Source organism: Ambystoma mexicanum, chromosome 10 (assembly GCF_040938575.1).
Source record: "Ambystoma mexicanum isolate Mex_15411 chromosome 10, UKY_AmexF1_1, whole genome shotgun sequence".
NCBI classification, from domain to species: Eukaryota; Metazoa; Chordata; class Amphibia; order Caudata; family Ambystomatidae; genus Ambystoma; species Ambystoma mexicanum.
This window is the reverse complement of record NC_090932.1, coordinates 308673862-308688800: the sequence shown is the minus strand read 5'-3', so window position 1 is coordinate 308688800 and position 14939 is coordinate 308673862. Positions and strand designations below refer to the sequence as shown.

The window sequence follows — 14939 nt, the reverse complement described above, 5'->3', positions numbered from 1 at the left end:
TAGTTTATTGCAGTGGCCAAGAAGTTGTTTATTGTCCCTACTAATAGGTCTAAAGATAAGTGGGTGGTCATTCGAGCATAAATATCTGCCCAACCAGAATCAGCTAACTAATATATAGTTTTGCCTTGCATTTCACAGCTTGTGCATAAAGTGTTAATACAAATCTGTGGTCCTACTCTCTGCTTGTTAGGTAGAACACCACATGAATGGCATCGGTCTAACCCCAATACTCTGAATCCCACTTGTGTAATAACTATGCTAACGTACTCTGAATGGTTACAATCTGTGAATGTAATGTGTGTTTTCGATCGCTGTGAAACGCGTTGAACAAATGCAAAGCAAGTTGGTTTAAATACTAAAGGGCATTTTAGAACTGAAGATAATGCTTTATATGTTGATGGTACAACCTCAGAGAATTTGTGTTACTGGGATTTATAACATTTTCTGGTGAGTATGCAGGACCTCCAGGTGCTCTGGTAGATATGAAAGGGGGATGTGGGTTAGGTTAGTGGGGATAGAGGGAAAATAAAAGGTAGCTTGGTTGATGTGTGCAGTTCAGAAGTATCCAGGTCTTTTTCTAGGTGGTCTCTGACAAGTGCATAGGGACGTTGATGTTCGGATGGAAGCACTGTTTCTCCCGTGGTGCTAGAATGTTTTGGCTGGGGAGAAAGCATGCAACGTTGTTGTAAATATGCAGAGTTCTGTTTGTCTCTAGGAAGATATTTTAATTTGCTGTATCCAAGGGGTCTGCGTTTAGTATATCTGGGTGCGAAGAAAAGTGATACTATTAGAGCACACAATTCATGCAATTTAACTAGCACCCACATTTCATACATGTTGAATCTGGTATCCTGGATTGGCGCTGGTCATGTCACCCAAGTAATCGGGCTAAATGCCTAAATTCTGCTTTCAATGAAACAACTCAGTGTGTGTTCAGAAAAGTGCATTTAACCTTTTAACTGCCATGGGTTCTCCCCCCACCCCCCAGTTCCAAGGCCTTTTTTGGGGATTTTGGTATTTCACCATTCAATACCTTCTAACATTTTCTGTTTCATCAACCCCTTAAGTGCCAAGGATGAGGTATCTCGTCCTTGGCAACAGGGAGGTGATCCCAATGATGAGATACCTCGCCCTTGGCACTTTCATCACTTGTGTACAGGCGTGTTATGAATGACTTAACATGTCAAAGTGTGACAAGTGTTTCGACCCCAACAAGCTCTTTTTCAAAACTGGGCACTAGAAATCATTAAGATATTATGGTGACAAACATTGATTTGTTAACATTCCAACATGAATCAAAATACACATAAAGAGTAAGTTACCAATTGTTGAAACAAATCATGGTCATAGACAATAGAAATAGGAAAATACCCAATTGCATCATGAATGTAATAAAATTGAGTCGGAGGGATTGAGAGGGGATGGGAAAGGGAGGGAGTTGTGTAGGATGGTGTGAAGAAAAATAAGAGTTGAGTGACATGTCTAGGTATAACTATATAAAAGCAATTACTAGTCGACAGTGAATAGTCAACTGTTCCCATGGATTGGGGCACTGCACAAGACAGACATTGCACTCGCCTCATGTACAAATTAATGTATATGGTCATTGTGCATAAGAGCTGTATGTAGGGTCAAGTGCCCAAAACCTGGAGAAAAAAAACAAAAAAAGTATAAATCCTAAAAAAAAGTCTTGCCAGAATTGCAAGTGCTGCCCTTGTCAGAGAAATGCTTGATGATACAAGACTAAATTAGGCTACAGGATGGCAATCGCATGTATTGAAGTATCTGCCATCCAAGTAATGCAGACCCGAATTACTCTATCATTAACAACGGCTGCTTGTTAAAGCAGTGACAACGTGTGCGAGTGCATATGCTGGGTATTACAAAATAAAGTGCCTATAGCCTTCATTTTAGTCCTACAAAAATGTTACCGATGCTTGAATATTTTGACCTCCATTAATAATGCACAACTTTCGTAAGCATCTAGTAACAAGAAGCTAAAGTACAGTGATCGTATATACGGTGAGGCTGCATCACCGATGCTAGATGCAGCCTCAAAAAATGCAATCAAAGATATAACAGAGCGCCCCTACCTGAGCATTGACAAAGCACACAACCTAGCCTCAGGACTGGCGAGAGACAACGCCTTAGTTGCTAAACCCAAAACAACCAACCCACGGCATACCAAGCATTAGATTCTTGACATCATACTGCAAGGACAGCCATTGGATGTATAAGATTCTCAAAAAACATTGGCACCTCTTGCTGCTAGTCAAGGATCTTTGCAGCCAGCTTGACAAAACCCTGAAAATTATCCACACAAGAGCACCGACGCTTAAGAAGCACGCTCAGTCCATCTTTTCTGAGGAGTACCTACACTGATCAACCAGTGACATTGCTACAACTACAGCGTCGGGGATTTTGAAAGTGTGGCACCTGCAGACTGTGCAGGTATGCGCACATTGACACACAAAGATGAATTGACCCTCATGGGAAAACAATCAACATTACTGATTCAATCAATTTCCACTCTAAATATGTGGTGTATGCCATTGTTTGCATCTGCAACCACATATGTATTTCTCCAGCATGGGGTCTGGTATGGATTTACATGCTCATGAATATTCCCCGTCGTCAGGCTGGGAATCCTCGGTAAAAGAAAAAATCAGTTTCGTTTCTGAACTGTCTTTCTACTAATAACCAATCACTAGTCCCTGGGTCATACTGCCCCCAGCCAATGATTGCCCTCTACCTAAGGCCCTCCTGTGGCAGCCATCTTCAGATTTTTACAGCACGTTCAAGTGTTGGGAGTCTTCGTGCTTTAGCTCTTGAGCCTTTACTGCATGTTGCGTTTTTCCAAAGAGTTTACTCTTTATTTTTCGGTCAAATCGAGCCTCAAGCTCCACCGTTTCATCTTCCGATTAACGGGGACTCGTTTTGGAAATTTCTACTCCCCTCAAGGGTGATTTTTCGTCACATTTCACTTCTTGGAGGATTCCGGAAGATCTTTGAGGCCTACCCCGCGTGGACATGACCGATGCCACGGACGCCGTCAACCATGAGCCAACGCTCCGGCTCGGTGAAAAGGAAGTCGTAGAACCCGGGTAAGCTTCGGGAGAAGCCCCGACAGGTCCCAACAGAGAAAGCCAAGGGGGAGAGAGGCAGTGACCCTCCCCCCACGGTGAAGGCCTCAGACGCGCCCATGGTCGTGAAGGCCCAGATTCACCCGGCTAAGATCTCGATTGAGGTAGTCGTGGCGGCCCTGGCGAAGCCTGCGGAGGCGACCCCAGTGGAGACGACCTCCAGGCATAGAGTTTCCCTGCCATCCCGGAGGGAATAGTCTTTCCAGCCTATCGAAAAGACCCCCGGGATGAGAAAGAGGGGGGGGTCAGGTAGTCCTAATGGACTCAGATACCTCTTCCAAGGACGAGCTGCCTGTCATCAAGGAAACCCTGGACAAAGGATCCCGACGAGGCGGACGTGGAGAGCAAGGGTGCAGCTGCCAAAGAGTGGCAGATCGAGGAACCGGACACCACGCCGGTGCTCCCGTCGCAAACAATGCCACCTCCTACGGACAGGCAGGATGACATTTTGCTGGCACTGCAAACCCGGTACACCTAGATAAGGGTGAGGCTACCCTTGCCTCCGGTGGACGAGCCAGCGGCGCCTGGACTGTCGGAGTCCTACACCTAAGCGGAGGAGAGTGCATCTTCCCCGACCCTTCCATCCTTCGCATCCTTCGCATCCATCCCCTCCACTGAGGGATGAGATGGCGATGAAAGGGACGGACGATGGTGGTGACGACGGAACATATCTCCCATATCACCCCTTCCGCGGGCTTCCCCTCCAGATGAAATTGGCTCCTTTGACACCACGATTGCCAGGGCATCAGAGTTGTTCCAGCTGTGCCCCGAAGAGCAGTAGAAGGAGGGGTTCCTCTACCAACGACGGGATGCCAAGAGGAAGACCGTCCTGTCAGTCCCGTTACTGGATGAGGACTGTCCCTTCTAAAGAACCAGTCCATGGCCCCTGCGAAGAGGGAACGGTACGAGAAGTAGTAGCTGTCACTGGATTTGGTGGTCTCCGCGGCGGCCAAGAAGAAATCGGCAGGGGCGACGGCATCAACTGCCTCTTCCCCACCGGATGGCAAGGGAAAGAAGGTGGACGCCATGGGGCGACGGGTCATTTCTTCGGCAGCGACGACCATCAAGGCGGCCAACGCCCTTGCGATTGTGGCCCGCTACGACAGGGAGTTGTGGTTTATCGCTCCCCTCCTGGACTTCCTCCCAGACAAGAGGGCGGAAGCTCTTGAAATCCTGCAGGGAGGCGAGGTGGCATCGGACCACGCCATCACGGTGGCCACGGACATCACCAACACCGGTTTTCGCCAGATGGGCAACAGCGTTTGCCTTTGCCAGCGCTGTTGGCTCAGGGCCGCTGACTTCCGTTAGGACGTGCAGACCAGGGTACTGGATATGCCTTTCGACAGGAACAACATGTTCAGCAAGGCAGTGGACGAGTCACTGCAGGCCATCAAGGCGGACACTGAGATGGCCTGGGCCTTGGGCGCTCTCCATCAGCAACGGCCGTCATTTTGGACCTCCGGAGGCAAGTATCAAGGTGCCTCCAAAGGATTCGGCGGCAGCTCCTCGTACCGCCAGGCAGCCCGCTCTTCGTCGCAGGAAGTCTACAGAGGGCGCAACAAGGCCGGTGCACACCGTCGACTAGGGGCCCAAGGTGGCAAGGCCTCGGCGAAGCAAGACTGAACTGGCCGTGACGTCGGGCCCCCACCCGAGCACCCCAGTGGGAGGCTAGCTGGCGAACTTCGTCGACGCGTGGAAGTCCATCTCTACCGACCGTTGGGTGCTGGATGCCCTGGCCCATGGACACACTCTGGAGTTCCAAAAGAAGTGGCCCCATTTTCAACCAGTGGCCAGGAAGGAAAACCACATTCCACAGCTGCTTCTGGAGGTACGAGCAATGCTGAAGAAGGGCGCGATAGAACTTGTCCCAAAGAGGCTCCGGAGTATACTCGCAGTATTTCCTCGTCGGAAAGAAGACCGGCAGCTGGCGGCCCATTCTAGACCTCTGCCGCCTCAAATTCATAAAATCCCAGAAGTTCCGGATGGTCGGCCTCCAAAACGTGCTGGGACAACTGGAGGAAGGCGACTTGCTGTTGTTGCTGGACTTGGGGAGGATGCCTACTTCCACATCCCCATACACAAAGGACATCCAAAGTTTCGGCACTTCGTGGTCCAAGGGCGGCACTATCAGTTCAAGGCACTGCCCTTCGGTTTGCAGTCAGCGCCAAGGGTCTTCACCAAGTGCCTGGCACTGGTGGCGGCTCGGCTGAGCCTGCAGGGGATCCACGTCTACCCTTACCTGGACGATTGGGTCATCCGAGGATACTGTTTCTGCTTGTTAGTTCATACCTCTTACAGTATGCCTGTATGTCCATGGAGGAGCGAGGTACAAAGATGAACATCTAAGGACTAAGCTGCATAGCCTGATAAGTGTCTTCCATTCTTATTTATGCTTTCTCATAACACCAATGATTAGACCGTTTAATTTGCTTTTGATTCGTTTGTCTGATTTATAATAACTGAACTGTTTATCTAACCAGATGACCAGTGACAATGGGTCTACCTATTCAGCAGACTCAAATTGCCCATACTCTTAATATTGAACTCATGTTACTCAGTTCTTAATTAAGTCCTCATTTAGGAGTATGGTCAACAGCATCACAATAGGCGTTGACAATCGTGCTTCTTAAAATGTGTTCTTCCAATATAGTGTTGATCCAATGTTTGTATACCTTTTGTGGATAATTCTACAGGGATAGAAATGACAGTATACTCTTGTGGCAATATTGCACTATCAGTGCAAGTAGGGCCCTTTAGCTCGACCCCTCATAATATGGCGTTGATGGAATGCCTGTCATAGAGTAATGCTGTTGCACGCATGCACCTGATGTCTGTAATGGCTGCTAATATTAAGACTAAACTGATACCGGCCAGCGATCTAAACGGACCGTGGGACGCCATCAGGCATTGTTATCCTGCACCTACAGGGGGACAAACTTAAAAAAAGCTCAAGTAGTGGTGTTATCTTATAATCTTTGAGTTCATTTTTTGAGGCTGCATCTAGCATCGGCGATGCAGCCTCACCGTATATACGATCACCGTACTTTCTGTACTGTCTTTACCAAGCAGCTTCTTTTTACTAGACGCTTAAGAAAGTTGTGCGTTATTAATGGAGGTCAAACCATTCACGCATTGGCGAACAACATTATTTTTGTACGACTAAAATGAAGGCTATAGGCACTTTATTTTGTAATTTCCAACATATGCACTCACACACGTTTTCACTGCTTTAACAAGCAGCCATTGTTAATGATAGAGCAATTTGTGTGTGCATTACTTGGATGGCAGATCCTTCTAACCACGTGATTGCCATCCTGTATCCTAATATATTCTTGTATCATCCAGTATTTCTGATACGAGCAGCACATGCAATTCTGGCAAGACTTTTTTAGGACTTATACTTTTGTGTTTTTTTCAGGTTTTGGGCACTTGACCCTACATACAGCTCTTATGCAACATGTATTGACCATATATATCAATTTGTACACAAGGTGGGTGCAATGTCTGTTGTGCACTGCCCCAATCCATGGGACCAGTTGACTAGTCACTGTTGACTAACAATTGCTTTGATGTAGTTATACCTAGACATGTCACTTATCTTTTATTTTTCTCCACACCATACAACATAACTCCTTCCCTTGCCCATACCCTTCACAACCCCTCTGACTCTCATTTATATTAAGTTCATGATGCAATTGGGTGTTTTCATTTTTCTATTGTCCATGACTAAGATTTGTTTCAACAATTGGTAACTTACTCATTATGTGTATTTAGGATTCATGTTGGGAATGTTAACAAATCACCATTATGTCTAAACGATTTCTAAAGCCCTGTTTTTAAAAAGACTTTGTTAGGGTCTTAACATGCATCGCACTTTGGGCACATTGATGATTTAATGCACTTTTCTAAACACACAACGTGAGTTGTTTCATTCAATGCAGGATTTAGGCATTTAGCCTGATTACTTGTGTGACGTGTTTCAATCTAGTTTCACAGTGTTAAGGCTTTGGGGTGTGCCTATCTGTACCTGGGGCTGCATAAGATAACAGCTTTCATACTAGGTACAGACCTATTTTTGATTAATTTTGAGCACTGATCAGCGCAGAGAGAGTGGAATTACCCAGCCTTGCTTCTTCTGATCACCTTTCATACAGTACTAAGGAGCAAATTGCACTGGGCAACAATTAAATTAGGGTTTGGTTAATTTATGTCTCTGTGTGCCTCACTTCTCCAACAACTGTGCCTCCTCCTCTTTAAGCATGCTCATTTCCTTCCCTTCTCCCATGGTATTATGGTTTGGAATGCTAAACTACATTTTTGTGTCTTTACAGGGTTTTCTGTTAATGCCTCATCTGAGCGACTCAACATGGGAGAGATTGAGACGCTAGAGGAGCTCTAAGCGAGTACACGCCCACCCAGCTTTCCGCACTTCTGTTAACAAAGAATTTCCCAACTTTCGAATTGCAACATCTTTATCACCATCAATGACAGCCACAGTTTTGTGCCATCACCAAGACTGCATCTTGCCGCTTGCTCTTGTCTACTTGGGTGGCAAGATGAATTTTTGTGTACCTCCGTGGGGCTGAAACATGGTGGTATTTCAACATATGAGAAGCAGCTGTGCATGAAGAGCAATCATCCATTACACCACCTAACCAGGACCTGACAACAGACTGCATGTTCTGGTCATCAGCAGAACTAAACTCTGTGGCAAGAAAGGAAATTGTTAACAGATTCGGTCACAATACCACATGGACCCTAGAAAGGAAAAGCTGGGGCTGGGATAACGTCCTCGGTCCAGGAGCTTCATTTGATAAGCTGTGTGATGGGAGACTTGAGGTGGGGCACAATTTCGTTGGGACTGTTGGGGGTGGAGAGATGCGTGCAGACCTTCCCTGCAGGTTGTCCATCTTTAATGGGGAGAGAAGCCTGAACTTTATCCTACTGGCTCCCGGTTTCGCAGTCTGTGTACTCCAGCCTTATTGCAGAGACAGCACAGGGGTACATTTTTCTCCGACATGCGAAGGATATCCCGCTTTGCTGCCCCCGCTTTCCTCTCCCCTTAGTCTCGTTCAAGAGACTGCTATTTTCAAATTTTAATTTAATTTTGGGTGAAAGAAATTAACACTGCCCTACCTCTGGCCAACCCTTTCTTTTACTTCTTACAGGTATCCTTAATCTCTGCTTCCATCTAGGAATCGTAGAGCAGGTCATACCTGGCTTAAAGAAGCGGCTTCCCAGCAACTGGCCTTGGAGTTAATAAGAGGCTTTGCCTCTCACTGCTGAGGTTCTCTCACTCCTTAATCTATGCTTTATTTGTACAAATTCAAGATGTATATAAAAGTCCATCAGACTAAATTATATCCTACCCTCTCCCCACAAAAAAATTGACAAATGCACTTAATCAGTTTAGTGACTCCTGCATCCCGATGTTCTCCTTTTGTCCCTTTCCCCCATATGCATACTTTCTATCCCTTCGTATATAATGCATTAATCTCTTTCAAGCTGTTTGGCCCACAAGTCTTAACCAATTTAAAACTTCCCAACTAAACTATTCTATACCCACTACTCCTTTTTACTGTATCTGCATTGACTCATCTGTCTACATTCCACGGTTCCTTTATCCTTTTCTAACTCAGACAAACTCCCTTCTTGCACTATATCCTGTCTTTTTTTTCTTTTTTCTTGAAATCCCTTTTCTCTCACCACCCTCTTCATTTTCTACATTTCCTCAAAAAGCATTGTGTATGCCTGCTCATTATCTACCCTGAATTTGTCCCCTTTCATTCGCACCATTTCTCTGCTGACCCCTCTTTGCAATCTTGTTTTCTTTGTTCATTCTTCTGTCACATATTTCCCCCTGTACTTGCCCCTTTCTTCCCTCGTTTTTACATACCCCTACTTTTCTTGCTCCACCCACCCTCATTCTCTTACCATGCACCCATTTCTTGGTCTACCTCCCTTTTTATTGAATCCTTCCTACCCTCTACCCAACTTTTCCATTCATCTGTCGCTCCTCACTCACCATGCCTTAGTTCCATTGGCCACCTTTCTGTAACTGCTGCCCTCCATCTGACTCATCCCTCCCTCTATTATCTTAAAACCTTCTTTTATCCATTAACTCACTCATCTCCTTGATCTTGCCAATTCATCTCTGCACACTCACTTTTGCTTTAGACGCTCCTCTTTTCTTTCACTCCTTATCTGTACTCGTCCACAATGCTAATATTCAGTTTCTATTAATCATCCCTTTTTCTCCACCTTATTATGTACCCATACTTCTCCAACTTTCATAGCCACTTTGCTTCTTTCCACTCCACCCTCTCCCCTTCAACTGCCAAATCCTCCTTATGTAGACCAACTTAAATTCACACTTTTATTCCATCCCGAGTTTCTGTTCATGATGCTCATTAACCCCATGAGTTACTTCACTTTTCACCTCACATTAAATCTGCTGTCCACCTTCTCTCCCTTCTGTCTTCCGTCTCTGCTGCCCTACAACACAACTATGCTCTCAATCTCCCCTTTTCCTTCCAATTAAGTTCTCTGCTGTCTATTTCTTTCTCTAGTGTCTTGTTCTGTTTGTTCCTGTATATCACATTTCTCTTCATTTCATCAACCCCCACACCACTTTACTGAAGCAGAAATATGTAGGAGTCCTTCTGAATGTACCACTTAGCTTTGCATCTGTTTTATTACATATGTATATTTTTTTCGGGGGAGGGTGTCATTAAGGTGGAACAACCCTCCCTTTCCTCCGACATGTACAGAAACTGTACAGAGAGTGCAAACATGTAAATAGTTTTTTGACTCGTTTGCCAGGAGGTAAGGGAAGGACAGTGGCCTTTCTCCCTGCAACTCCTGTAAATTCCAAAGGAGGGTGAGGGGGTGGAAGAGAATTGTTCTATGTTTACAAAAAGTAAAACACCTCAGAACTTTTGCCAGTTAAAAAACAATATCAGCCCTGGAATAAATGCTGGTTGTATTAGATCTGAGAGTCACGTGTATGCTTAATTTGATGCATTTTAGGTTGTCATACCTACTAGACAAACAAATTACTTCTTCCTGTATCCTGCCCTCTGGCTCTTTGGGACCCACAATTACCCAGCAAAATCAGGTAAGGAGAATATATGCTCGTTTGTTCGAAGCATTTGATAGAGCCTTAAGGATGTGAAACAGAAAATTACTGTTTTCTTCCCAGCCTGAAAAGGCCAGCAAAACTGTTATGCACAGAATGTCCTTTTTAGTAGATAGATTCCTCCTACAGATTTCTCATCTGTTACAGCGGCATCCAGGCTCAGACTGGTTTGTAAAGATTTTCTCAAAGGTACTAGTTTGCATCATGCAGCCCCTGCTGACTCATTTATTTTGTCAGTAGCACTGCTTGAACCGGACGTGATGTCCTCTGCACATAAGCACCCTTAAATGAGACCTCTGACTACACTCCCTTATTGATGCAGTAGCAGATAGCTTTAGGTCTACCCACTTGCATTTCTTGGATACTGCATCATGTCTCTTCTGCCAAGTAATACTTTAAGCCCTGCAAGAACTGTGGGGGTAGGTGGATATTTCCAACAAGCACCTTTGCTATGAGAAGTACTTTGGACAGGAGCACAATACAGAGGATTGTGGCTCCCCTCAGTCTATCAAAGTGAAGGCCCTTAAGATGCATTTGGCCAGGGTTTGTCTGGCCTGGAGCAAAAAACACTCCAACGAAACTTACTCAAGAGACGGCCACCGCATGCAAGACCCACATAGAGCTCTTTGCTTTGGAACAGGGGGAGAAAGAAAAAAGAGAAAAAAAAAGCAGCAGCACTCAAGCTCTCAGAGTGAGTCCTCTTTTTCCTGTACCATACTCGTCACTCATCTCTGAAGCAATGTCACATTTCCAGGGACCTTACGAGTACTGAGGCAGACTACCCCACCACTTGTAAAGGTGAGGGTTAGACCTAATTTCCCAACTTCTAATTTCCTCCACTTTGAAGATGGAGAGTCACTCAGAGCAGGCTTGTTGAAGATGTTCAAACAGAAAAGGTCATCCTTCAATTTACTAGTTGTTGAACCAATTGTTTCCGACTGTTAGGCGAGGCAGACAATGGTAACACTTGCCAACTCGTGTCTAAAGACACTGTCAAAGTACAGTGCTAGTGGAGCCAGCAGTGCCTACGGCTCAAGTGCTGACCTTAATATCGACATCCTATTTGCTAGTGCTTTTAGCAGAGCCGATGACGTTAATAGTGCCTCATCGTTTTGGTTCTGGGGCTAGCAGCCTGGTGTGACTTTCAGGCAGATAAGCTAACTCAGTCCCTTTTTTCTATGCCTGACACAGGGCTATACCTTTTTGATCTTTAGTATTGTAGAGCATTAGGTGAATTTGGCCCCCCAGGGCAGTTTGATGAAGAAAACCCTTATAAACCGCCTCTGCTGGATTTGATCAAAGCAGTCGGGAATGCAAGCAGTCTCATTGGCAAGGCGTTGATGGCGCTCTAGATGGCTAAATTTTAGAAGCCTGATTTTGTTATTACCATCTACTAGGCATTCTCTAAGAAACAACGACCGGCACCAGCTGACCCATTGTTTTTGTTCCCTCACCCACCATAGCTATCTTGGTGGTGCAGGCACCTACCTACGGGTGGGCTCTGACTACATCTTCTCCAATTGTCCCATCCCCTTGGTAGAGCGTCAGAGAAAAAGGATGCAGAGGAGTGTACTATTTTTTTTCTTCTGAAAGTTTGGTAGTCCGTTCTTATAATGACTTTGACCTTAGCCTCTTACACATATTGGAGCAAAGGCCGTGGGTTGTGGCCCTGATAGGAGCCCCTTCATTGTTTTACTTGTACTGAATCGTTCACCAATCTCTTTCCATAGTGTGTCCTTGCTGGGCAGGGGGAGTTCTGTAGCCCATTGGTGAGTGGTTCCTGAAGACCAAATCTGCAGTGTGTGAACAGGTGTATTAAATTGTTGTTGCTCCAGATAACCGCCTTAGTGGTCAAAGGACACTCAGTTTGAAGTTTGGCATATTGTATCCCCACCTGGGATATTCAAACCTTAGTATCAGGACGAAAAGGAGAGGGGGTAGGTAAGAGGAAGGGCAAAGAGTGCAGATGCCAGAGGTAGAGGGAAGGGAAGGATGCACAGTGGGAATTTTGTATAGTAGCCTGGGTGCATGTAGCTCCAGTTTCTGTAGACCATACATCAGAATTCCATAAACAGTATATTCTGAAGTGTAATTACCAGTAGCGTTTGCCTGCATGGTGGGTTCTATTTGCTCAAGCGGGCCCTTGAAGCATGGTTGCTCTTTTTGCCTGAGATTACCTTTACATTTTTCCCTTGATTAAAACTTGTTAAGTTATTCTGCAACTGCCAAACCTAGAGACCAAGTGAAGCCCAGTCAATAACGGGCAGCATCAAAGATTAATATAGTAGGAGAACAAAGGGTAGGACAAGACTGTACAGTTTGACTGACAAATTCCAGCAAATGCTGACAACATGCCACCCTTGCATGTAAGAAGATCTACTGATGGGGTTGAGGCTATTTTTCATGCCATCAAGAATTTGGCTCAATGCAGAAGTCACAGTATCAACGAACTGTCTGAATGCCAAAGGGAGCTCAAGAAATGGTATAGTTTAACCATATTGTAAACTCTACTCACATACCATAGGCTGAATGCTTTGTTAGCGAATTTGCCCCATATAATTGATGCTATACTAACGCTGTCAAAGTGCACATACATGCAATGGATCTCCAAGTACAAATAGATGATGCAACACAAAGAAGCAGCCTGCGGGCACCAAATGAGCACAGACGCAGGTATGACATTTTTTTGTAAATATTCATTGGATGCACACTTATCCCTGGCAGAAATCCAGGTACCAAAACACAGAAGGTTGTACCATAAATCCATATGAGAGGGTGCAACCAAGAACACATGCAAAATCTCAAACAAAATAAATAAAGCTAAGTCCCCTATAAAGCAAAGGGACAACTGCTAATGTTATGGCCATTCCTGCTCTACCTTGAAGATGTTACCCATTTTGAAAACATTATAAATAGTACATTTAATTGCATACATTGTTGGTAGACCAAAGGACTGGATACGTTATGTTCTATTTGTTATGGCATTTATGTGCTGCACGTAGAGTGGCACCTCTAGCGACCAAAGGCAAAGAAAATGGGAGAAGGCAGCATAGCAGTACGTGCAGCAGTAATAAATGAAAGGAGGCAGAGCAGTCTAGTGTGGGTGTATATATGTTGGAAGACGAAGGGTAGTTAGAGATGTGGTGCATGTTATATTGTGCTGAAGGAGACTATGTGCACACCTGGTTTCTATGGGGTACAGCGCTATGCAAGCTAAGTGAGCGGAAATAATATGTATAAGAGCCCTAAGACAACGTGTTGTAATTTGCATGCAACATACAAGCATATGGTAACTACTGCGAGATAGCTGGACCAAACTTTCTTGGGACTATGCCATGTGTCAAAGGCCAGAGTTCTATAAGGGAAGGAAGCCGCAAAAGGAGTATGTCTCTCCTCCCCCCAAGCCCCTCACTCCCTCTTCAAACTGTCTGTGGTGTATGACTGATATGCCACTCACAGAGAATGCGCATGCACAATGAATCTTACACAGACATGTGCAGGTTAAGGACAAATATAAAAGTTGGGAATTCAGATAAAGTTACCGAACAGACATGCAAGTGCATAACTACACACATGCTCAGTTACTCCCCCCATTTGTAAGATATTGCCATCTTAGGGTCAGGTACTACCAGCATGTGCCATGCATTGCCATCATATGCTCAGGTAATCCCTGCAAGCCATTGAACTCTTATAGCCAGGCCCTACCAGCATGTTGTAGGAATAGGACACATATGCCCAAGTACATCCTCACTTGCAAGCTATTGTTATCTTATGACCCGGCACAATCGGCATGTTCCAGGTATTGCCATCATATACCCACGCACAGCTGGATTTGTATAAGTAATACGATCTCTATGCCTCACAGTACCAAGGTGGCTTGTTAACTCTAAAGTGCCCAGTTGGCTTGAAATGTCCTGTGACTGCAGAGTTTAACCCTCATTCTAAGAAGAGCACCGGGTTTTGTGTTTGACTCGGCTTCCCTTCTTTTGAGCACTAGCACTCTAGGCCTGCACACCATCCACAGAAGTACACCGAAAGTGCACTGACATTGGACTAATGGCATGCGCAAGTAAAGGCTCAAGGACATCAAAAGTGACAGGGCGCCAGAGAACAAGTGGTCCAAGCAGCAGCACACCACACGTGCGACAACGGCGCAAAGAGGAACTGACAGCACACCAGAACGAAGGCAGTCCCTCTAGAGAACTTCAAGGACGCCAGGTGAGCGCAACACCACCTCAGGGATGCAAGGTGAGCGCAACACCTTGCGGATACTTGCGCAAAGACTCAGAGAGCACACCGACAAGGGAAAGACTAGAAGGGACACGCACATCCTCCAAGACGGGAGAGGACTGACCTCCCCAGAGGAGGTAAAGGCCCTGATGAAGCAGGCGTGGTGATGCAACCAGAGCGCTGAGGCAGGAGCAAGAGGCCCGCTGACCAGGTGGCTAAGAGGACGAGTACAGTGGAAGGGGACTGCCACAACGCACCGGTAGGGAAAACGCGCCACACGGCAGCACAAAGGGAGCGAGCTCAGGCGGGTGTGGAAGGAGAGTACGCACACCAGCGGCACCACGTGTACCCCAACACAGGCCGCAAGAACGGAAACGAGCACCAACCAAATCAAAAACCCTGGGACATAGACTACCCACTAAACAACC

The 14939-nt window shown here is 45.7% G+C and overlaps 1 protein-coding gene across 5 annotated transcripts in view; it reads left to right on the top strand.

The window, feature by feature from the left end:
* The window catches only part of GIGYF2 (GRB10 interacting GYF protein 2), a 2415541-nt gene extending 2405408 nt beyond the window's left edge, over positions 1 to 10133 (top strand). For all 5 annotated transcript variants that reach the window (XM_069617902.1, XM_069617899.1, XM_069617900.1 and 2 more), the window contains one exon: positions 7475 to 10133. In XM_069617902.1, coding sequence (XP_069474003.1) covers positions 7475 to 7542 — 68 coding nt within the window. In that variant the 3' untranslated portion in view covers positions 7543 to 10133. The remainder of the gene's footprint in view (positions 1 to 7474) is intronic.
* Positions 10134 to 14939: the final 4806 nt, after the last annotated feature.